We start from the raw sequence: 24,218 nt of genomic DNA on the forward strand, positions 1-24,218 counted from the left end.
CTATTGGGCTACATTGGGGCAGGTAAGTAGATAGAGACCACTTACCTGCCCTGCTGTCAGCCCCTCTCCCCAGGCTCAGAGTGGTCATGTGACTGCTCCTGCTGTGATTTTGCTACTTCCAGTCATTTCATGTCAACATGGGCAGGCTCATGTTGACATGCAAATCTGCCACTGCATGTTGCCGCCCTGCTGGGCTGTACAGTGCGATGAGCCCCGCCCCCTTCCCTGTTCGCTGCTATCTCTGCACTGTATGTGCTGGACAAACACAGGGTTGCCCTCTCTGTCTAGGACACCATAGCGCTGTTTGCCCAACAGTGTCCTCAGCTCATTATGTTGTATGGTGCCCGGGCAACTGTGACCCCCCCCCCCCCCCCCCCCCGCCCCCGTGCACTGTCTCTGATGACTGCAGCCTCCCATGCTCCTGGCTTCTGAATACAGTCAGAAGCAGGGATGTCACCTGACACCAGCGAACAACAGCACTGAGCTCTGTATGGGACACTGGAATCATCACAGCACGGAGAAGAGACAGCATGCTGCACGAGTGAGAAGGGAGAGCGAGCAGGGGGGGAGGGGGCTAGAGAAGAGCGTCCACGGCTGACAGAGTGGGGGGCTAGAGAAGAGATCATGGGTGACACAGCAGGGGGGCAGAGACGAGAGTTCATGGGGGTGAGAGACAGGGGAGTGCTGGGGGACAGAGGAGACAGTGCAGTGAGAGAGAAGAGAGTGCATGAGGGGGATAATGTATATTATATAACTCTAGGTGTGGGTGTGTGTGTGTGTATGCGGTACACAGCCCGATGTGTGTGTGTGTGTGTGTATGTATGTGTGTGTGTATGCGGTGCACAGCCTGATGTGTGTGTGTATGCGGTGCACAGCCTGATGTATGTGTGTGTGTATGCGGTGCACAGCCTGATGTATGTGTGTGTGTATGCGGTGCACAGCCTGATGTGTGTATGTGTGTGTGTATGCGGTACACAGCCTGATGTGTGTGTGTGTGTGTGGGTGGTACACAGCCTGATGTGTGTGTGTGTGTGTGTGTATGCAGTGCACAGCCTGATGTGTGTGTGTGTGTGTGTGCGGTGCACAGCCTGATGTGTGTGTGTGTGTGCGGTGCACAGCCTGATGTGTGTGTGTGTGTGTGCGGTGCACAGCCTGATGTGTGTGTGTGCGGTGCACAGCCTGATGTGTGTGTGTGCGGTGCACAGCCTGATGCGTGTGTGTGTGCGGTGCACAGCCTGATGTGTGTGTGCGGTGCACAGCCTGATGTGTGTGTGCGTGTGTGCGGTGCACAGCCTGATGTGTGTGTGTGTGTGTGCGGTGCACAGCCTGATGTGTGTGTGTGTGTGTGTGTGTGTGCGGTGCACAGCCTGATGTGTGTGTGTGCGGTGCACAGCCTGATGTGTGTGTGTGCGGTGCACAGCCTGATGTGTGTGTGTGCGGTGCACAGCCTGATGTGCGTGTGTGCGGTGCACAGCCTGATGTGTGTGTGTGTGTGTGTGTGTGCGGTGCACAGCCTGATGTGTGTGTGTGTGTGTGTGCGGTGCACAGCCTGATGTGTGTGTGTGTGTGTGCGGTGCACAGCCTGATGTGTGTGTGTGTGTGTGTGCGGTGCACAGCCTGATGTGCGTGTGTGCAGTGCACAGCCTGATGTGTGTGTGTGTGTGTGTGCGGTGCACAGCCTGATGTGTGTGTGTGTGCGGTGCACAGCCTGATGTGCGTGTGTGCGGTGCACAGCCTGATGTGTGTGTGTGTGTGTGCGGTGCACAGCCTGATGTGTGTGTGTGCGGTGCACAGCCTGATGTGTGTGTGTGTGTGTGTGTGCGGTGCACAGCCTGATGTGTGTGTGTGTGTGCGGTGCACAGCCTGATGTGTGTGTGCGGTGCACAGCCTGATGTGTGTGCGGTGCACAGCCTGATGTGCGTGTGTGCGGTGCACAGCCTGATGTGTGTGTGTGCGGTGCACAGCCTGATGTGTGTGTGTGTGCGGTGCACAGCCTGATGTGTGTGTATGCAGTGCAGAGCCCGATGTGGTGTGGGTTGCAGAGCCCGATGTGGTGTGCGGTGCAGAGCCCGATGTGGTGTGGGGTGCAGAGCCCGATGTGGTGTGGGGTGCAGAGCCCGATGTGGTGTGGGGTGCAGAGCCCGATGTGGTGTGGGGTGCAGAGCCCGATGTGGTGTGGGGTGCAGAGCCCGATGTGGTGTGGGGTGCAGAGCCCGATGTGGTGTGGGGTGCAGAGCCCGATGTGGTGTGGGGTGCAGAGCCCGATGTGGTGTGGGGTGCAGAGCCCGATGTGGTGTGGGGTGCAGAGCCCGATGTGGTGTGGGGTGCAGAGCCCGATGTGGTGTGGGGTGCAGAGCCCGATGTGGTGTGGGGTGCAGAGCCCGATGTGGTGTGGGGTGCAGAGCCCGATGTGGTGAGCGGTGCAGAGCCTGATGTGGGGCTGTTATTTGCAATGCTGTAGTGATAACAGGTCAGGTGCTGGGGCAGAATATACTGACAGGGAATGTGTGTGCAGGGGGCGAGGCTGGACACTGGGGTGGGGCTGGACACTGGGGTGGGGCTGGACAGAGAGGCCGGGCGGTGCCAGCTGTGACTGGGCGGTTTAGCACAGGAAGTGGTCAGTTTGCTGGAGCTGAATGTAAACAAGAAGCTGCAGAGAATAAAGGGTGAATTCAAGAGGAACAGAAGTTAGAAAAAAAAAATAACAATGTAGGGGTGTTTAATATGACCATACAGCACAGATTAGCTTAAACTCAAACATTTTTGTTATGTCGGACAACCCCTTTAATCATAATCACAGACGAGGATTCTTTACTGTACGAGCAGTCAGACTATGGAACTCTCTGCCGCATGATGTTGTAATGAGTGATTCACTACTCACATTTAAGCAGAGCCTGGATGCCTTTCTTGAAAAATGTAATATTACCAGTTATGTATATTAGATTTTATGACAGGGTGTTGATCCAGGGAACTAGTCTGATTGCCGGATGTGGAGTCAGGAAGGAATTTTTTTCCCCATTGGAGCTTGTTTGCCACATTGTTTTTTTGTTTTTTTTTGCCTTCCTCTGGATCAACATGTTAGGCTACGGGTTGAACTAGAAGGACTTAGGGGTACTTTGCACACTACGACATCGCAGGTGCGATGTCGGTGGGGTCAAATTGAAAGTGACGCACATCCGGCATCGCAGGCGATATCGTAGTGTGTAAATCCTAGATGATACGATTAACGAGCGTAAAAGCGTCGTAATCGTATCATCGGTGTAGCGTCGGCGAATTCCATAATTACGCTGAAGCGACGGTCCGATGTTGTTCCTCGCTCCTGCGGCAACACACATCGCTGTGTGTGAAGTCGCAGGAGCGAGGAACATCTCCTACCTGCATCACCGCGGCTCCCGTAGGATATGCGGAAGGAAGGAGGTGGGCGGGATGTTTACATCCCGCTCATCTCCGCCCTTCCGCTCCTGTTGGCCGCCTGCCACGTGACGTCGCAGTGACGCCGCACGACCCGCCCCCTTAATAAGGAGGCGGTTCGCTGGTCAGAGCGACGTTGCATGCCAGGTGAGTACATGTGAAGCTGCCGTAGCGATAATTTTCGCTATGGCAGATATCACAATGATATCGCAGCTGCGACGGGGGCGTATCATCGGTGTAGCGTCGGCATAATCCATAATTACGCTGACGAGATGGTACGATGTTGTTCCTCGTTCCTGCGGCAGCACACATCGCTGTGTGTGAAGCCGCAGGAGCGAGGAACATCTACCGGTGTCACCGCGGCTCCCGTAGGATATGCGGAAGGGAGGTGGGCGGGATGTTTACATCCCGCTCATCTCCGCCCCTCCGCTCCTATTGGCCGCCTGCCGTGTGACGTCGCAGTGACGCCGTACGACCCGCCCCCTTAATAAGGAGGCGGGTCGCCGGCCAGAGCGACGTCCCAGGACAGTGAAGCTGCCGTAGCGATAATGTTCGCTACGGCAGCTATCCCAAGGATATCGCAGCTGCAATGGGGGCAAGGACTATCGCGCTCGGCATCGCAGCATCGGCTTGCGATGTCGCAGCGTGCAAAGTACCCCTTAGGGGTACTTTGCACACAGAGATAAATCTGCGGCAGATCTGTGGTTGCAGTGAAATTGTGGACAATCAGTGCCAGGTTTCTGGCTGTGTACAAATGGAACATTATGTCCATGATTTCACTGCAACCACAGATCTGCCAAAGATTTATCTCTGTGTGCAAAGTAGCCCTAAGGGGCACTTTGCACACTGCGACATCGCAGGTGCGATGTCGGTGGGGTGAAATTGAAAATGACGCACTTCCGGCATCGCATGCGACATCGCAGTGTGTAAAGGCTGGATGATACGATTAACGAGCGCAAAAGCGTCGTAATCGTATCATCGGTACAGCGTCGGCGTAATTCATAATTACGCTGACGCAATGGTCCGATGTTGTTCCTCGCTCCTGCGGCCGCACACATCGCTGTGTGTGAAGTCGCAGGAGCGAGGAACGTCTCCTACCGGCCTCACTGCGGCATCCGTAGGATATGCGGAAGGAAGGAGGTGGGCAGGATGTTTACATCCTGCCCATCTCCGCCCCTCCGCTCTGATTGGCCGCCTGCCGTGTGACGTCGCAGTGACGCCGCACGACCCGCCCCCTTAACAAGGAGGCGGGTCGCCGGCCACAGGGACGTCGCACGGCAGGTGAGTGTGTGTGTGAAGCTGGCGTAGCGATAACTTTCGCTACGCCAGCTATCACCACATATCGCTGCTGCGACGGGGGCGGGCACTATCGCACTCGGCATCGCAGCATCGGCCTGCGATGTCGTAGTGTGCAAAGCCCGCCTTAGAGTCTCCCTTCAACCTTAAAAAAACTATGATACTATGAAACTATGATATTGAGCATTTTGAACCCACAGGTAATTCACAGAATTTGATAGCCTTAGCTCATATTGAAAATTTTCATTTATTTTCACAAAAATGTTGCTTTAGCACCAAATTTCTCACTTTTTCAAGAGGACCGCACCAAAAGTGGACCCCACAGTTTGTTTTACAAATTTTTATGAGCTCAGTGATACCCCACATGTGGCCAAAAACCTCTGTTTGGACAAATAGGAGGGCTCGGAACAGAAGGAGCACTATGTGAATTTTGGAAAAGTTTAAATAAATTGCAGGCACCATGTCGCATTTGTAGGGCCCCTAAGGCACCTATACAGCAGAAACCCCTACAAGTGACCCCATTTTGAACACTAGACCACTCAAGAATTTAATTCAGGGAAATAGTGAGCAGGTAGTTCACAAAAATGTTGCTGTAGTGCCAAATTTCTCACTTTTAGGCCTGAAACACACATCCGTGAAACACGGGCGTGTTTGGTCCGTTTCCGTGTATACTGGAGACACGGCCAAACGTGCACCAATGTTACTATATCTCTGCGGTTACAATTGCGTTTTTGGTTATGTCCGTGAGTCCGTCTCCGTGATGCGTTTTTTGGTCCGTGTCTCACGCCAGCATGTCCGTTTTCTGCACGCAACACGCAGCACGGACCCAGTGAAAGTCAATGGGTCTGTGCGCACGTCCGAGTGACACGGACGCATCTCTGTTTGCTCCCTGTACGTTTTGTGCTTTTTTTCATGTGATGTCGGTCTTTTTTCTTTTTCTGTTTCGTTCTCTCCCTCAGTCCGTCGGTCGGTCTCTATGTCTGTTGGTCGGTCTCTCTGTCTTATCTGTCCCTCTAGCTGTCTGTCGGTCAGTTCCCCCCTCTCTCATACTCACCGTTCCCCGATCTCCGGCGCGGCGCTACACGGCTGTTATAAAAACTCCGGCGACTTTTACTATTTTGAAAAAGCCGGCCGGACATTAATCAATCTCGTATTCCCTGCTTTACCCGCCCACCGGCGCCTGTGATTGGTTGCAGTCACACACGCCCACCACGCTGAGTGACAGCTGTCTCACTGCACCCAATCACAGCAGCCGGTGGGCGTGTCTATACTGTGCAGTGAAATAAATAAATAAATAAATAATTAAAAAAAACGGCTTGCGGTCCCCCCCCCATTTTAATACCAGCCAGATAAAGCCATACGGCTGAAGGTTGGTATTCTCAGGATGGGGAGCTCGACGTTATGGGGAGCCCCCCACCCTAAAAATATCAGTCAGCAGCCGCCCAGAATTGCCGCATACATTATATGCGACAGTTCTGGGACTGTACCCGGCTCTTCCCGATTTGCCCTGGTGCGTTGGCAAATCGGGGTAATAAGGAGTTATTGGCAGCCCATAGCTGCCAATAAGTCCTAGATTAATCATGTCAGGCGTCTCCCCGAGATACCTTCCATGATTAATCTGTAAGTGACAGTAAAAAAACACACACACCTGAAAAAATCATTTATTAGAAATAAAAAACACAAACAAATTCCCTCATTACCAATTTATTAACCCCGACAAAGCCCTCCATGTCCGGCGTAATCCACGGACCTCCAGCGTCGCTTCCAGCTCTGCTGCATGGAGGTGACAGGAGCAGCAGAATACACCGCCGCTCCGGTCACCTCCACGCAGCTAATGAGATGAGTAGCGCGTTCAGCTGCTGTCACTGAGGTTACCCGCGGCCACCGCGGTGGCCGCGAGTTACCTGACTGACAGCAGCTGATCGCGCTACTCATCTCATTAGCTGCGTGGAGGTGACCGGAGCGGCGGTGTATTCTGCCATGTTGGGCTTGTTTTTTGCGGTACAAGTTGTGCTTTTAAATGAAACCATGAGTTTTACCATATAGTGTACTGGGAAATGGCAAAAAATTCCAAATACAGAAAAATTGCAAAAAAAAGTGTGATTGCACGATTGTTTTTGAGTTTTTGAAATATTTTATTCTCTGTGTTCACTATATAGAAAACTGATGTCGGTGTGATGCCTGAGGTCGGTACAAGTTCGTAGACCCCAAACGTGAATAGGTTTGATTTTTTTTTTTTTATCCCCTTAGATAAAAGTAGACGTTTGTCCAAAAAAGGTGGCGCACATTTTGCGCCATTTTCCACAACCCGTAGCGTCCTCATGATCTATGGCTCAGTGACAGCTTATTTTTTGTGTCTGAAGCTGACGTTTTTAATGGTACCGTTTTTGCACAGATACTACAGTTTGATCCCTGTTATTGTATTTTGTGCAAAATTTACGGCGATCAAAAAACATAATTTAGGTGTTTGGCATTTTTTTGCCGCTATGTTGTTTATCAATCAGATTAATTGGTTTTATATTTTCATCGGGCGTTTCTGAAGGCAGCAATACCAAATGTTTTATATTTTTATTTTTTTTTTAACTCTTTCATTGTCAATGGGGTGAAAGGAGCGTGATTTGAACTTAAATTTTTTTTAATTTTTGAAAACTTTTTTTTTTTTTTTTTTTATTTTACTAGTTCCCCTAGGGGGCTATAAGGATCAGCAGTCAGATCGCTCATTAATTTCTCCCGATCAGAGCAGCACCGGTCAGATCGGGAAAAATACTCATCTCCTGTAACCTGCAGTACTTGGCTGCTTGTTACAGGACCTCAGTCATGTGCGCTACAGGAGTCATCATATGACCCTGTACTACCATGACAACCATCAGATCCACGTGATCGTGTGTGATACCAATGTGATATGACTGAAGAATGTGTGATTAGATAGGGATCATAATCAAAAGATAGGAGTGATCCCAGATATTATTTGACCTATCAATAATTCAGTATCAAAGAGATGTCCTTTGGATAACCAATTTCACTATGACCAAAGAATAAGATAATGAGGAAGTAACATTTACAGTTCCACTTACCGGAAACTTGTGGTTGGCTTAAAGACAGGTTTAAGGAAGCTTGCATATGAAATTTACGGCTCATTGCAATATTTCACTAACACTATGGTCAACTGTGGTCGGTCAGTTGTCAACTGGCAGGATGTACAAGTAAATGTGCAGGAAGCTGCTGGTGCCCACAGCAGTTTGTGGTCAAGTTACATGAACATGACTCAGCTGTCACATGCTGGTGACCATTTAAACACAACCTACAAAGTTTTCCTATAAAATTACACCGGACTCGCTTAATGTTAGGGGAAACCTTCCAGGACATTGAAGTGTACGCACTGCTCCTGTGATGCAAGATGCCATGTTGTTTCCTTTATCATTAAATCGAGTTCCCTCCGATGTGAAAGGATTGCTACAACAAACGGTAATGTTGATGCATATTTCTGTTATTGTATAAGATTCTATGACTATAGTTCTAAATGCCTATGTACCAGTAACTATTCATGTGCTATTAAAATAAATAGTATCTTGCTATAAAGAATATTAGTATTCGTGCCTGATTAGGATATCAGTGAGCGCTTCGTAAGTACGGGCTTTCAGCCCCCTTTTTAGTAGAATTTAGCAAGACATCGTGTCACGTGACTTATGATGGAGGACTATGAGTAAAGTTTTATGGCGATTGTGATTATACTGGCGCTGTCACGTTTTGACAGCGCAATTTAAGGGGTTAACAGGCACGGGCAGATCGCGGATCTGCTCGTACCTGCTAGCACACACGGCTTCCGGCAGCAGCGGGAGAGAATTAACACTATGACCACTAGGACATAATTTTACTTCCCGCAGTCGTTAAGGGGTTAAAGTCTACGAGCTCCGAAACCAGTTTAGAATATCTAAACTTTTTAATTTACATATTTTTTCTAGTTTAAGAGTGAAATATAATGTGGGCACATTTTGTAATCGGGATAATTTTCATTATTTTCATGCCTTCATACAAGAAATGGGTGGTAAATTGTGTGCGTTAGCGAGTGCACAGATCCGTACGCCCCTCTTCTTCCGTTAGAAACAAGAATACATCGAATCCTAATTCCATTCCCTGTTCTTAACCGAAAAACTGGGAAATGTTTTGGTTTTGCACTTTTGTATTTTCCTCCTCTTATTCCGGGAGCAATTACTCTTTTATGTTTCCGTTCACATTGCCGTATGAAGGATTGTGGGCTTTTTATAAAGGTAATGTGCTATTTTTATCGGTCAGTTTCACTACTCACATAGCACATTTCATGTTGAATTTTTTTCCTATCGAAATGATATCTCACCTCTCTTATCTCCATTAATTTTACATATCGGCTCATCTTCTCCCCATTCAGGTCCCTACAATATCGGATCCTCTCAGTGGAGATCGTCTGTATAAGAGAATTCTCCTGATTGCCCCGTGAAGGATGGATATGGACAGGGACAAGATGGCGGAGAGGATATTACACCTCACCCTAGAGATCCTCTTCCGGCTTACTGGAGAGGTGAGAGATTCTGATGACGTCACATTACATCATTCTTATCTATGGGAATAACAGATGGACAGAACTGGAGAGGTGAGGACTCTGGAAATGTCTGGAGTGAGATTTATTACTGTGTCTCTCCATAACCAGGATTACACAGTAGTGAAGAAGACCTCTAGTGAGCGCTGTCAGGCCCCTGTGTCTGAGGGATGGGGAAGACCCCTGAGCCTAATCACGGGGCCTCCACCTCACCCCCCGATACATGAGGACATCAATGACCAGAAGATCCTAGAACTCACCTACAAGATGGTTGAGCTGCTGACTGGAGAGGTGACACTGCTGGGAATGCTGGGACATTATACAGTAACGCTATGAAGGGATCGGGGGTGACGGTATCATTGTATGTGTCAGGTTCCTATAAGGTGTCAGGACGTCACCGTCTATTTCTCCATGGAGGAGTGGGAGTATTTAGAAGGACACAAAGATCTGTACAAGGACGTGATGATGGAGGTTCCCCAGCCCCTCACATCACCAGGTAATAGACAGGACTAAATACACATGGCCTATAATTATCTGTATGTAAGGAATGAATTCAGTCCCTGTATGTGTCTCCTCCAGTTCTATCCAGTAAGAGGACAACACCAGAGAGATGTCCCCGTCCTCTTCTCCCACAGGACTGTAAACAAGAAGCTCCCGATGTTCCTCAGGATCATCAGGTAGATGGAGAGAAGGTGCCATGAAATCTCCCTATGATGTGTAGACGGCTGTGAAGGTCTTGTGCTCAGTCTTGTTTTATCCTCCAGTATTATATGTGTTATACTTGTGTAATGAGAGCGGTGGAGATGGCAGGATTAGGAGAGATAAGAGCTTTGATTCCTTTTAGTCCTCGTTCACACTACTGTATTTTCAGTGCTGTCCATAAATTAACACGACGTCTCGCCCTCAGACCATTGTTATTGGATGTGGCAGTGCAGATGGGGATTTTCTTTATCACTGACAGAATCTGCGTGTGAGAATAATCCCAGCATCCTCTAGTGCCTTCTGTAAATCGGATGAGACTCATCCATTCAGGTCTGTGTCTGCACAAACCATCAGATTCTCACCAGCTCCACCATACAGCAGACATTGTGTTACGGATACATTGCTGTTCTGTAATGGAGGAAGCTGTAAATGGTTTTGTAAATTATTAATAGATGCTGTAAATACCAGATTGCATATGGATGACAAATAAGAAAAGACTTGTCCTAGTTTTCTGGATGAAGCTGTGATGATTTTTAATCCGGCCGTGTGATCCTGGTGGGCCGCCCCCCGTGCTCGGCAGCTTACCGAGCTGCTCTGGTCTGGGCCTTCCGATGGGTGGCTCAAGCATCTCCGGACCCGGGGGTCCTGCGGTCACTCCGATTAAATAGGGGGTCTGGCGGTGTGGGGACGTAGGTGTACGGCCGGAGCCGTGTCAAGTACGTGACGCCACCCACGGGATATGGTGAAGGTGGACACCACCGCTGCGGTTACGGGGCACCCGAGGGAGATGTTACACAGCAAGATGTTAACCCCTCTGTGGATAGGGAGGGTGGCCCCGGGACCCAGTGGGCTTGAGCTGGTGCAGGGAGATGGGTACTCACGATTAGTAAACACACAAGTCTCTGGTAAACCAAGGTGATGGTGGTCGGTGCCCCCAGCCGGCTGCAGTCTGGTCCCCCACCCAGTTGGTGGTCTTTGTCTTTCTCCCGCACCTGCTTTGTAATGGTGTACTACCTGCGCCTGCAACGTCAGAAGTCCGCTCCCCGGCTTGTGTTTGTCAGAAGAGCCCTTTGCCCGCAGACGCTGGCCCATGGGATCTCTCTGCCGTGGTGGTGGCTTTCTTTCCCCCTCGTTGGGCTGTTGTCTTCTTTCGGGACTTTGGGTGGGAGAGGACCTAAAGTCCTAGCCTCAATCAGTTAATTAGATAGTCCCCAGTGGTCTCTGGACCTTGCTTCAGGGTCTGAGTATCCCCCTTTGTGCTCCGGTTTCTGGGTTGGTTCCCCAGGTCGGGACTGGCGGGCCACTATCCTGTCCCGGTCCACCTCGGTTCCACCGAGCCGTCTTCCCAGCTCCTGCAGACAGAGGCCTCCATATGCCTCCTGGCCAAAGGTACCAGGGCTCCTACACCGGCACCTGTCAGTTAGTTGCAGACCTGCCACACAGGCCTGCCTTCACTCAACTTCACCTCCAAAACTACTCTCTTAAGTGTTTGTCTTTTCCTGCCTCAGGCCATGTGAACTCCTCGGTGGGCGTGTCCAACCACCTGGGCACGCCCCCTGGTGTGCCAATCTGTTGTGAATGTTACTTATGTCTTGGCTGCTGGGAGGCTCCCTCTGGTGGCCAGGAAGGGTTTGGACAGAGACCCCAGGTGGGTTGTGCAGTGGGTGTTTCCTTTCCTAACTCTCTGCTTATTTAAGTCCTGGTCTGATTGCAGGCTGTTGCCGGATGTCAGTTGTTCTTTGTATCTTTAGCCTGCTTGATCCGGCTTTACATCACATCTTCCCCAGATAAGTGCTTGCTCTTTATTTATTGTCTGGTTCTTTGTTTATCTGGGTTTGTCATTTTGCTGTGGTTATTTTCAGTTTATTTGCTTGCAGGGATTTTCCCCCTTAGTGGATTGTTGAGGAACTCCCTGCAGTTCTGTGTGGAGTATAGCTCCTTTGGGTCCATGTGTTTGTGGCTTGTTGACTTTGTTATGATTCTTGTTTTCTGTTCATTGGTATGACAAGGGCACCTGGTATAGGACGGAGTTCAGATCGAGCGATCTGAGGGCCTTTTTGTACTATCAGGAAGTTGGTATTTTGCAGGGTTTTTCTCTGGCAACCATCAGTCCCTTTCCTGTCTTTTCCTATTTTAGTCAGCGGGGGCCTCACCTTTTGCTAATCCTGTCATCTACCTGTGTATTGTGTTTTTCCTATATCACCGCAGTCTTTGAATGTGGGGGGCTTGCTATTCTTGTCTATTTTCTGAGGCAGAGAGTTATTCATCTTTCCTACCTTTAGGATAGTTATTTCTCCGGCTGGGTTCGCGGTGCACAGGATGTTAGTTCACCCCTCGGCTACTTCTAGTTGTGTTGGTTAGTAAGGGGATGGCGGCCAGATTAGTTGCCAATGCTCTTGTCACCTTTTTGCCAATGATTTGTGGTGGTCTTCCATGGTTCCGGATCATAACACCCATCAAGCCCTGAGGGAGGTGACCAGGTTTTTAATGGTTGGCTGCTGTCACCTTGTTAGAGGACTGGTGTTGTGCGGGGGTCTATCTGTGACTACCTGGCTGGTCCAGGGCGTCACACTGGCATTAGAGGCCGTTACATCCCGTGAAGAGAGGATTTATCTAGAAAGTGTAAAATCTTTCCCTTCTCTGAATATTTCTTCCTCCAGTCACATCCCATCTGCCGGTATAACGGGCTCCGCACCACAAAACTTACATCCAACTCATCAATTGTGTTGGGTTTTTCTAAGTCACTTTTTTTTTGTCTCCCCCTTTATTTTTTTTGTTGCAAATTGTTCAAAATGGTGCAAGAAAAACTATTCACACCCGGTGAACGTTTCCACATTTTTTCACATTACAGCAACAAAAAAATGGATTTTATTGGGGTTTTATGTTATACCAACACAAAGTAGCAAACATGTGTGAAGTATAAAGAAAATTATACATATGTTTCTAAATATTTTAAGAAATTTAACTCTGAAAATTGTGATGTGCATTATTATTCAGCCCCCTGAGTTAATACTTTGCAGGACCTCCTTTCACTACAATTACTGCTGCTAATCTCTTGAGGGATGTGCCTACCAGCTTTGCACATCTAGAGGTGAAATTTTTGCCCTTTCTACTTTATAAAACAGCTCTATCTCAGGTAAATTGGATGAAGGCTTCTGCAAAAAAAATTTCAATTCTTATTCTTTTGCTTTTAAAAATATCCATTATTTGCAAAGTTTGACTTATAGTTGTCCTGTGGACAAATTTTCCCCCTGAGCTCTGGATTGCTCCTGCTTTTCCACTGACCGTAGGCCTCTTGGCTGCTTCTCTATAATTAGTGACCTCCTTGCTTGGGATGTCAGTTTAGGTGGACGGCCATGTCTTTGTCGTTTTGCAGTTGTGCTATATGTGACAACTCAGCATGTGGAGATTTGTGTGAGGGATGAACTGTTCTTAATTAGGCCAGACCTTTTGTTTCTTTGATTGCCAAATCAAGAGAAGTTAGCCATTGTTTAATGTCAGACTGACCGGTGCCCTATTGCTTGTTAATTATGGATTGCCTCAGCTTCTTTGACTATGTCAATTAGAGGAATATTATGCAGTCGAATTTAATTGATCCAATGACAGAATAGCCATATCCCACCAATCCTGTAAGATACAATACTCTGAAATGAGAACTGAGGGGTATAAAAAAGGCTTTTCTCCTTTTTCCACATTCATTTTGCAGGACTTCATCCTAAAATCCACCTTTTTAGCTAGAAGATCACAGATCTGCTACTCTGCTCAATGCTGAGCCCACAATTGTGCCTGGAGAACCCAGGTTAGGACAATTCAGTAGCCTGGCTACATATCTTGCTGTGCTGAGTCATCTTTCTAAGCTTGCCGCTATCTCCTCTCAGCGGGTGCTCATCAAAAGCGAGGTGCTGCTGACTGGGATAGTTAGCCCAGGTAGCCCCAAAGATTCTAATCCCTCGCGAGCCAACAGATGGGAGAGACTCTGTCGCTTGTACCATCTTGTGTTCTTGCTGGAAATGTACGATACATCTTTGCCTGTTGGTGAACCAGTAACATCTTACCAAGGTGTGGTTCCCTCACCCTGTGTTATCTGAGTAGTGTTCTGCCCACAAGGAAAGAGTACAGGTGTTCGGTGGGATGAGCCCTGGTCCGAGCAGTCTTTCTGAAGATAGCTAGGCCAGCGGACAACTGTACCCACTGACCCTCTTGTCTCCACACTGTACTCCTGCCATTTTTTGATGATGGATTGAAAAGTGCTTAGTGAGATGTTAAGAGCTTTGGCTATTTTTTTTTTATAACTGAACCCTTCTTTACTCTTCTCCACAACTTTATCCCTGACCTGTCTCATGGATTCCTTGGTTTTCAAGATGCTGTTTGATCCCTAATGTTCTGAAATAAAACTCATGAAATCTTCACAAAACAGCTGTAGTTATAATGAGCATAAATGATACAGGTGACTCAAATTACTAATTATGTGACTTCTGGAGGCAATTGGTCACTCAGGGGCATCATACTACAAGGGGCTTAATACAAATTCACATCACAATATTAAGATTTATATTTTTAAATGTTTAGAAAAACATCTATCATTTACTTTACACTTCACAAATACTTGTTACTTAATGCTGGTATATCACATAAAATCACAATAAAAGCATTTACATTTGTGGGTATGACGCTAAAATAAGTGGAAACGTTCCGGGGGTGTGAATACCTTTACAAAGGGCAAAATTCCTTCATGACTCTAAAAATATTAGACTAGTTCTCTGGATCAATGTCCCATCACAAAATCTAGTACTGATAACCTGCCATAATATACTTTTCATGGAAGGCATCCAAGCCCGCCTTGAATTTTTGTAGTCTATCAACAATTATCACATCATGTGTCAGAGAGTTCCATATTCTCACTGCTCTTACAGTAAAGAATCCCCATCTGTGATTATGATTGAACCTCCTTGTCATCATTGCAGGCCTCAGTTGTAAAAAGCTCATTAGAAATATCTCAGTCATGCCCCTGATATACTTGTACATTGTAATAAAATCGCCCCGTAGCCTTTCTGTTTCCAAATGAATAACCCCAGGCTTGCTAACCTGTCCTCCTATTGCAGACCTTCCTTTCCTTTAATGGTCACTCTTCTCTGCGCCCGCTCTAGTTCAGTTAAGTCCTCCTCATTCACTGGAGCCCGAAATTGTGCAGAATATTGTAAATGTGGCCGCACTAGTGACTTGTATAGAGGCAAAACTGTTCTTGTCCGAAGCATCTGTGCCTCGTTCACTGCATCCTATTATATTATCTGCCTTGGCAGCAGTTTCCTGGCACTGGTTGGTTTTCTCGTCCTTCCGCACACCCACGTCTTTTTCAGTGTCACTTTTCCCCAGTAAGTATTTAAAAAAAAAATTGTCATTTAAGAATCAGCTGAAAAAATCTGGAAATCTAAACCCCTGCAAACATACAAAGAACAAAAACCCAACAGATTAATATTATAAAATAGTCACGTGCCATACATGTGGGAGAAAAGCCGCTTCATAATATTATTGGATCGAGGTTCTTCATTTCGGTTAGTGCAGCCCCAAAACCATGAATTGTCTTCTTCTTCATGTCATACATGTTAGTGTTATTTCTGCAGCCAGTGATCGGATATAAAGTCTCCAGTAATTATATTACTGTACAGGATTCTTTATGATGTTACATCGTCATCGTCTCCCCATTCAGGTCCCTACAATATCGGATCCTCTCAGTGGAGATCCGCTATATAAGAGAATTCTCCTGATTGACCCTTCAAGGATGGATATGGACAGGGACAAGATGGCGGAGAGGATATTACACCTCACCCTAGAGATCCTCTTCCGGCTTACTGAAGAGGTGAGAGATTCTGATGACGTCACATTACATCATTCTTATCTATGGGAATAACAGATGGACAGAACTGGAGAGGTGAGGACTCTGGAAATGTCTGGAGTGAGATTTATTACTGTGTCTCTCCATAACCAGGATTACACAGTAGTGAAGAAGACCTCTAGTGAGCGCTGTCAGGCCCCTGTGTCTGAGGGATGGGGAAGACCCCTGAGCCCAATCACGGGGCCTCCACCTCACCCCCCGATACATGAGGACATCAATGGCCAGAAGATCCTAAAACTCACCTACAAGATCATTGAGCTGCTGACTGGAGAGGTGACACTGCTGGGAATGCTGGGACATTATACAGTAACGCTATGAAGGGATCGGGGGGGTGACGGTATCATTGTATGTGTCAGGTTCCTATAACGTGTCAGGACGTCACCGTCTATTTCTCCATGGAGGAGTGGGAGTATTTAGAAGGACACAAAGATCTGTACAAGGATGTCATGATGGAGGTTCCCCAGCCCCTCACATCACCAGGTAATAGACAGGACTAAATACACACGGCCTATAATTATCTGTATGTAAGGAATGAATTCAGTCCCTGTATGTGTCTCCTCCAGGTCTATCCAGTAAGAGGACAACACCAGAGAGATGTCCCCGTCCTCTTCTCCCACAGGACTGTAAACAAGAAGATCCCGATGTTCCTCAGGATGTGTTTCCTCCAGCTCTATCCAGTAAGAGATATCTACTCATGTACTTTCTGCACTCATTTTGTGTTTATATTTTTAGGCTTTCTGCTGTGTTTTTTTTCAGCTGTATTTTCTTTGCTTCTGCTTTTTCTGCTGTTTGTTTCTAGTCCCTTCTCTATGTTGTTATGAAGGCAACTCAAAGACCTGCAGAGGGTTCATGAATACCCAGTTTTTCTGAAAATAAGCCCTATACTAAGCCCTAGTTACAGTCAGGGCCAGTGTTGTGAGAAGTCAAACTGCACAATTTCTCAGGAACCCCACTCTCTTCGGGTCCCCATCAGTTGTATTCTAAGGTTGATTGTTTAAGGACCTTTGATGAAGTCATGTGACGTGATGTAACCAAAGGTCTTTTAATTCTAGGAGTGTAAAAGAACTGAACAGGACACAGGCTGGCATACAGGGCTGGTATTAGGGGAAAGGGAGAGCAATCTGGGCAATTACACAGGCCCCCATTCTCCTAGCGGCTGCAGTGTTTATATGACGTCATGTGACCAAAGAAAAAGGGGAGAAAAAGGCCTCAATAGAAACAAGTGCACACCAATATATAAACAAGGTATATAAATTGTATTATGTCCGGAACATATAAAACACAGACTATTAAAATCATTTAAGAACAAAACAGCCATCTGTCCCATACACTACATATAATTCTGTGATAAATATAATATTATTTGAAATATATGGTCCCCAGGGAAAATATATACAAATATGGCAAAAATAGAAAAAACCTCTATAAAGCAGCTGTACAGTGAAAGGAGAAAAATAGTAGCATATATGGTGGATATAGTCTATAGCAAAAAATAATAATGATACAGGATAACCTCAAGAAGTGGTATAGTGAAAAGATGACAAATGGCTAAACCTGTGATGAATATGTCCTATATTAGAATGCACCCACAGGACACAACAATGTCACATATAACACCATAACAGAATAATGTAAAGGACGACCCCTGTGGAGTGGCCATACAAAATACAAGAAGTGGTTACATCTGTAATGGCCAAGACTACAATCAAGGTACACAATGTCACAATTGGTCTCCAGACATGTATTATAAAGAGTAGCCTCTATAATAATCCATTACCGATAACTGATTATAAAGACCCTATGGGAAAAATTAATGACATGGATACCCAGAAGACAATACCCTATTAAAAAAAGAAAAAGCCTTTAGCCACACATTGAATGAGTAGTCGAAAAATCAATACTGTGCAAGGGAGAATATAAATCCCTGGCTACTACAATACCATGTCTGGACCCTGGTAACCTCTGCAAGAAAAATATGTGGACCCAAGGTAAGAGGGACAGTCAGGCAGTCTACCCGACGCGTGTCGCCGCTTATTGCAGCTTCATCAGGGGCAAGTGACACATAACATCAACCGGACAATTAATAAAGCTAATGTGATTACCGTAAATTGGTATCTGGTGAATGTGCAGCTGCACACGTGGAGAGGGAGGCGGGCCCACCATGATCTGCATGCTGTCAAGCAGCACGGAGGAAGTGAGGAGGTCACATGATTAATGTCTCGTGACCATGGTAACCAAGTACACAGATCGTGCCATCATAGACAGACCAAATAATGATGAACTTTCTCATCCTGCATATCTGCAACCCTGACAATAGTGTGTGTGTGTGTATGTGTGTGTGTGTGTGTATATATATATAATATATATATATATATTACAGAGGTGCAGAAGACTCAGTTTGCATATATGGAGCACAAAGATAATACGGCTAAGAAAACATGGTCACTTTAATAAAAAGTCTTTCTGGAAAAAGAAATGACATTGCTATGTTTCAAAAAGAGGGGTACATATGCATGCGCGCTGCTGGCCACCATTTTGTTAATAGCAGTATCCAATAACTCATTGATATAATATAATAAATACATTTATAAAACCAATGTGCATATGAATGCTGAAATAACAATGGAAAAGGGCAACAAAGTGGAATATATGCAACAAAATAATAACAGCTGATCCACAACCTATGTAATATGGAAGCACATATGCTATCTGTAAATTATGCATGTGCACACATATAGATGACACATCAGAGGGCGTAGTATAATCCATGGATTTCAGCATTCTGGCACTCTGCATGATAACTGCTCTGGTGTCTGTGAGCAGCACAGTGAGATGAAGGCGTCAAACCACATACTTAGTAGGACTAGCAAGAGTTATTCTCTGCTGTGCTCCGTGTTAATGTCTTTGATCACATGCTGTAGTGGAGCCAGTATCATTCGCTCCCCTTCTGTATATGCCGGCTGGACTATTCCATTAATGCCAGCAATAGTTTACCTATACAGGTGTGGTGAGGTGTTGTGATACAAACTAGTGGTTGTTGTGCATTATTGCTGTGACCAGCTGTGGTGTTAACCCTTGTTGTCTTTTTGTTTTTGCCTTCCTGCTCTTGCTTTTCGCCTTAGTCTCTCACTGTTTATTTCTGTGAGTTTGCAGTGTGTCTGAATTTTGGTTTTCCCGTCTGTCGTAATCTGTATTTCCATCATACTCCTTTCCCTTCCTTCCACGTTCAGGGTAATCCAGAGGTTAGGGATATCCTAAGGTCTCCTGGCATGAGAGACGATATAGGAGCCCCTGTCCCTCATTATCCTATAGTCACATTGCGACAATCAATCAGATTATTTATTGTAGCACATTCCAGAGAACTGGTGCTAGGAATGGGAGATCTGAATTAACGAAGATGTAACTCTTAGATCTCGAAATTGGAAAACAGATTCAGAATAATTTGTTTCCTAATTTAATTTCTAATGTTATGATTTAAAAAAATCTACTTTCAAAATTATATCATTAAAAAATAATAACATTGTGTTTATTTTTAGCAGATGAGTGTATCAGGAGTTCAGATGGACCTCTAATATCTTCAGAATTTAAAACAGATGATGAAAGTATCACACATGATACATATGAAGAGCATGCTGCTCTCCCAGATATACCTTCAGTCCTTCCTCGGAAAGCTGTATCATCTGATCTTTTCAAACAAGTCCAAAATTACGATTTATCACAGAATTGTAAGCAAAATAAAAGTTACAGAAAGGATGTGGAACATGAAACGGCTCCTACAAGGGAGAAACCATTTTCATGTTCAGAATGTGGAAAATGTTTTATCAGGAAATCAGATCTTGTTAGACATCAGAAAATTCACACAGGAGTGAAGCCATTTTCATGTTCAGAGTGTGAGAAATGTTTTATTCGGAAATCAGATCTTGTTTGTCATCAAAGATCTCACACAGGGGAGAAGCCATTTTCATGTTCAGAGTGTGGGAAATGCTTTATTCAGAAATCAGACCTTGTTAGACATCAGAAAAATCACACAGGGGAGAAGCCATTTTCATGTTCAGAGTGTGGGAAATGTTTTATTCGGAAATCTTACTTTGTTACACATCAGAAAATTCACACAGGGGAGAAGCCATTTTCATGTTCAGAGTGTGAGAAATGTTTTATTCGGAAATCAGATCTTGTTTGTCATCAAAGATCTCACACAGGGGAGAAGCCATTTTCATGTTCAGAGTGTGGGAAATGCTTTATTCAGAAATCAGACCTTGTTAGACATCAGAAAAATCACACAGGGGAGAAGCCATTTTCATGTTCAGAGTGTGGGAAATGTTTTATTCAGAAATCAGATCTTGTTTGCCATCAAAGATCTCACACAGGGGAGAAGCCATTTTTATGTTCAGAGTGTGGGAAATGTTTTATTCAGAAATCTTACCTTGTTAGACATCAGAAAAATCACACAGGGGAGAAGCCATTTTCATGTTCAGAGTGTGAGAAATGTTTTATTCGGAAATCAGATCTTGTTTGTCATCAAAGATCTCACACAGGGGAGAAGCCATTTTCATGTTCAGAGTGTGGGAAATGTTTTATTAAGAAATCAGACCTTGTTTGCCATCAAAGATCTCACACAGAGGAGACGCCATTTTCATGTTCAGAGTGTGGGAAATGTTTTATTAAGAAATCAGACCTTGTTTGCCATCAAAGATCTCACACAGAGGAGAAGCCATTTTCATGTTCAAAGTGTGGGAAATGTTTTATTCAGAAATCAGACCTTGTTAGACATCAGAAAAATCACACAAGGGAAAAGCCATTTTCATGTTCAGAGTGTGGGAAATGTTTTATTTGGAAATCATATCTTGTTAGACATCAGAATAGTCACACAGGGGAGAAGCCATTTTCATGTTCAGAGTGTGGGAAATGTTTTATTCGGAAATCACATCTTGTTAGACATCAAACAAATCACACAAAATAAACCATTTTTATGTTCTGAATGTGGAAAATGTAATTCTCAGAAATCAGATCTTGTTAAACATATGATGGAGCCACACAGGGAAGGAACCTTTATCATGTTGTGAATAATTGAAATGTTTAACTGGTAAATAAAGTCTTGCTAAACGTCAGAAAACCAGCAGAGCAGCCATTCTTGCTTTCAGAATTTGCCAAATGTTTTGTATTATTAATCAGGTCCTGTTGTTAGATGAGTCACACGGGAGAAGCCATTATGATGTTCTATAATTCAGAGGGTTTTATCCAAAATTCGGCTACAATTGCTCAAGTAAGAATTGGTGAGGGAAAGAACCATTTTCTCTCTTTTTAAACTTATCGTATTTTTCAAACCATAAGAATGTGGTCATGACGCACTGTTATGGGGGGATCTGCTGCTGACACTGTTACGAGGGTAATATCCCCCAGTTTCTAGTGCAATGTGTTTAATGACTTTCCCTTTAACCCCTTAACGACCTTGGACGTACTGAGTACGTCATGGTGACATGGTGCTAAAGGACCCATGACGTACTCAGTACGTCCTGGCGAAATCGCGGTCCCGGAGCCCCGGGGAGTGAAATTTATTTACTTAAACGGTGGATTCGGGAAGGAGGGGACCTCTGCCTGACGTCAGGAGGGGTGGTGCCTCCTCCCCGAACCTACAGAGGCTGTGATTGGCTGACGAACGCCGCTCAGCCAATTACAGCCACTGTAATGTTCCAGCCATTGAAAATGGCTGGAACATTGAAATCCAGCCCTGATCAGTGCTGCTGTAGCACTGGCCATTGGCTGGAGCTGGGTGATCGATGCTTCACCCGCCCCCAGCTCTGATTGGAGAGACCGGTCTTGTGACCGCTCTCCAATCAATGTGGATCTGCGGCCTGTGACCGTCCCTGGAAGCCGAGGAGAGCGGTAAGTTGTTGTCCCCGCCGCCCGCCCCTGTCCCCGATCGCCCCGCCGCCCGCCCCTGTCCCCGCCGCTGCTCCCGCTTCACCGCCGCTGTCTCCGATCGCCCCGCCGCTGCTCCCGCTTCACCGCCGCTGTCTCCGATCGCCCCGCCGCTGCTCCCGCTTCACCGCCGCTGTCTCCGATCGCCCCGCCGCTGCTCCCGCTTCACCGCTGTCCCCGCCGCTGTCTCCGATCGCCCCGCCGCTGCTGCCGCTTCACCGCTGTCCCCGCCGCCATGCTCCCGATGCACCGCTGTCTCCGCCGCCATGCTCCCGCTCCACCGCCGTCCCCGCCGCCATGCTCCCGCTGCACCGCCGTCCCCGCCGCCATGCTCCCGCTCCACCGCCGTCCCCGCCGCCATGCTCCCGCTGCACCGCTGTCTCCGCCGCCGCTCCCGATCCACCGCCGTCCCCGCCGCCATGCTCCCGCTGCACCGCTGTCTCCGCCGCCGCTCCCGATCCACCGCCGTCCCCGCCGCCATGCTCCCGCTGCACCGCCGTCCCCGCCGCCATGCTCCCGCTGCACCGCCGTCCCCGCCGCCATGCTCCCGCTGCACCGCCGTCCCCGCCGCCATGCTCCCGCTGCACCGCTGTCTCCGCCGCCGCTCCCGATCCACCGCCGTCCCCGCCGCCATGCTCCCGCTGCACCGCTGTCTCCGCCGCCGCTCCCGATCCACCGACGTCCCCGCCGCCATGCTCCCGCTGCACCGCTGTCTCCGCCGCCGCTCCCGATCCACCGACGTCCCCGCCGCCATGCTCCCGCTGCACCGCTGTCTCCGCCGCCGCTCCCGATCCACCGCCGTCCCCGCCGCCATGCTCCCGATCCACCGCCGTCCCCGCCGCCGCTCCCGATCCACCGCCGTCCCCGCCGCCGCTCCCGATCCACCGCCGTCCCCGCCGCCGCTCCCGATCCACCGCCGTCCCCGCCGCCATGCTCGCCACTGTCCCCGCCGCCGTCGCACCCACCTTTTTCAGCCGCTGCTGCCCCCGATCGGCGGCGGCCGCCGCCTCCTTCATCGGCTGCCCCTTCTCCATCGCCACACCACCTATCCCTCCATGTGCTGCAAGCCACCCTCCCCCCACGTGGGGGGAGGGTGGCTGGCTTGCAGCACATGTGGGGGGAGGGTGGCTGGCTTGCAGCACATGTGGGGGGAGGGAGGGGGGCTTGCAGCACATGTGGGGGGAGGGAGGGGGGCTTGCAGCACATGTAGGGGGAGGGAGGGGGGCTTGCAGCACATGTGGGGGGAGGGTGGCTGGCTTGCAGCACATGTGCTGCAAGCCACCCTCCCCCTACATGTGCTGCAAGCCAGCCACCCTCCCCCTACATGTGCTGCAAGCCCCCCTCCCTCCCCCTACATGTGCTGCAAGCCCCCCTCCCTCCCCCTACATGTGCTGCAAGCCCCCCTCCCTCCCCCTACATGTGCTGCAAGCCCCCCTCCCTTCCCCTACATGTGCCATCTCTCTCTCCCATCAGACTCTGCCCCCCTCCCCGATCTGCTGCCTGCTCTCTCCCATTTTCCATCTACTGCCCCCTCTCACCCTCCTCGATCTGTTGCCTCCTTCATCTGCTGCCTCTTCTGTCTGCTGCCTCTTCTGTCTGCTGTGATCCTGCTGCCTAGATCCATCCTGTAAGGTAGGTATCCCCATCTCACCCCCCCCCCCATCCTCTGCCGCTCCTCCATCCGCTGCGCCATTTCCCATCCATCCGCTGCGCCATTTCCCATCATCCATCCGCTGCGCCCTTTCCCATCCTCTGCCGCTCCTCCATCCGCTGCGCCCTTTCTCATCTGCCGCCCCGCCCTCTCGCATCGCATTATCCAGCGCAGTTGCTCGCTTCCAGACTGCAGTGGATGATGCGATGCGAGACTCGTGCATTGCTCTCACGTTTGGCACTGGTCTTGGCAGGCGCTCATTTTTTTTTTTTTTTTCTACTGATGTCTGTATTTTTTATTTCGCCAAACTAATTTTTTTTGTATGTGGGGGGGTCTAGTTTCCAAAATGGGATCACATGTGGGGGAGCTCCATTGTTTAGGCACCTCAGGGGGTCTCCAAATGAAACATGGCGTCTGCTAATAATTCCAATCAATTTTACTATGAAATGGCGCTCCTTCTCTTCTGAGCCCCGCCGTACGCCCAAACAATTGATTTCCACCACATATGAGGTATCGTCGTACTCAGGAGAAATTGCACAATACATTTTATGGTGCATTTTTTCCTGATACCCTTGTGATAAAAAAAGCTACCTGGTTGAAGCAACAGTTTTGTGGTAAAAAAAAAAATTTTTCTTTTCACGGCTCAACGTTATAAACTTCTGTGAAGCCCCCAGGGGTTCAAAGTGCACATAAAACATCTAGAAAAAATATTTGAGGGCTCTAGTTTCCAAAATGGGGTAACTTATGGGGGAGCTCCATTGTTTAGGCACCTC

At 47.8% G+C, this 24,218-nt stretch overlaps 1 protein-coding gene across 1 annotated transcript; it reads left to right on the plus strand.

Moving 5' to 3' along the window:
• Positions 1-16,410: 16,410 nt before the first annotated feature.
• On the plus strand, positions 16,411-21,280 carry LOC142313103 (uncharacterized; the record flags this gene model as incomplete). The annotated part of the gene is made up of 2 exons (XM_075352089.1): positions 16,411-16,552; positions 19,412-21,280. Coding segments are annotated over 2 exons (1,566 nt in total), but the record flags the coding sequence as incomplete, so codon positions are not given.
• Positions 21,281-24,218: the final 2,938 nt, after the last annotated feature.

Source organism: Anomaloglossus baeobatrachus, chromosome 5, assembly GCF_048569485.1.
Source record: "Anomaloglossus baeobatrachus isolate aAnoBae1 chromosome 5, aAnoBae1.hap1, whole genome shotgun sequence".
NCBI classification, from domain to species: Eukaryota; Metazoa; Chordata; class Amphibia; order Anura; family Aromobatidae; genus Anomaloglossus; species Anomaloglossus baeobatrachus.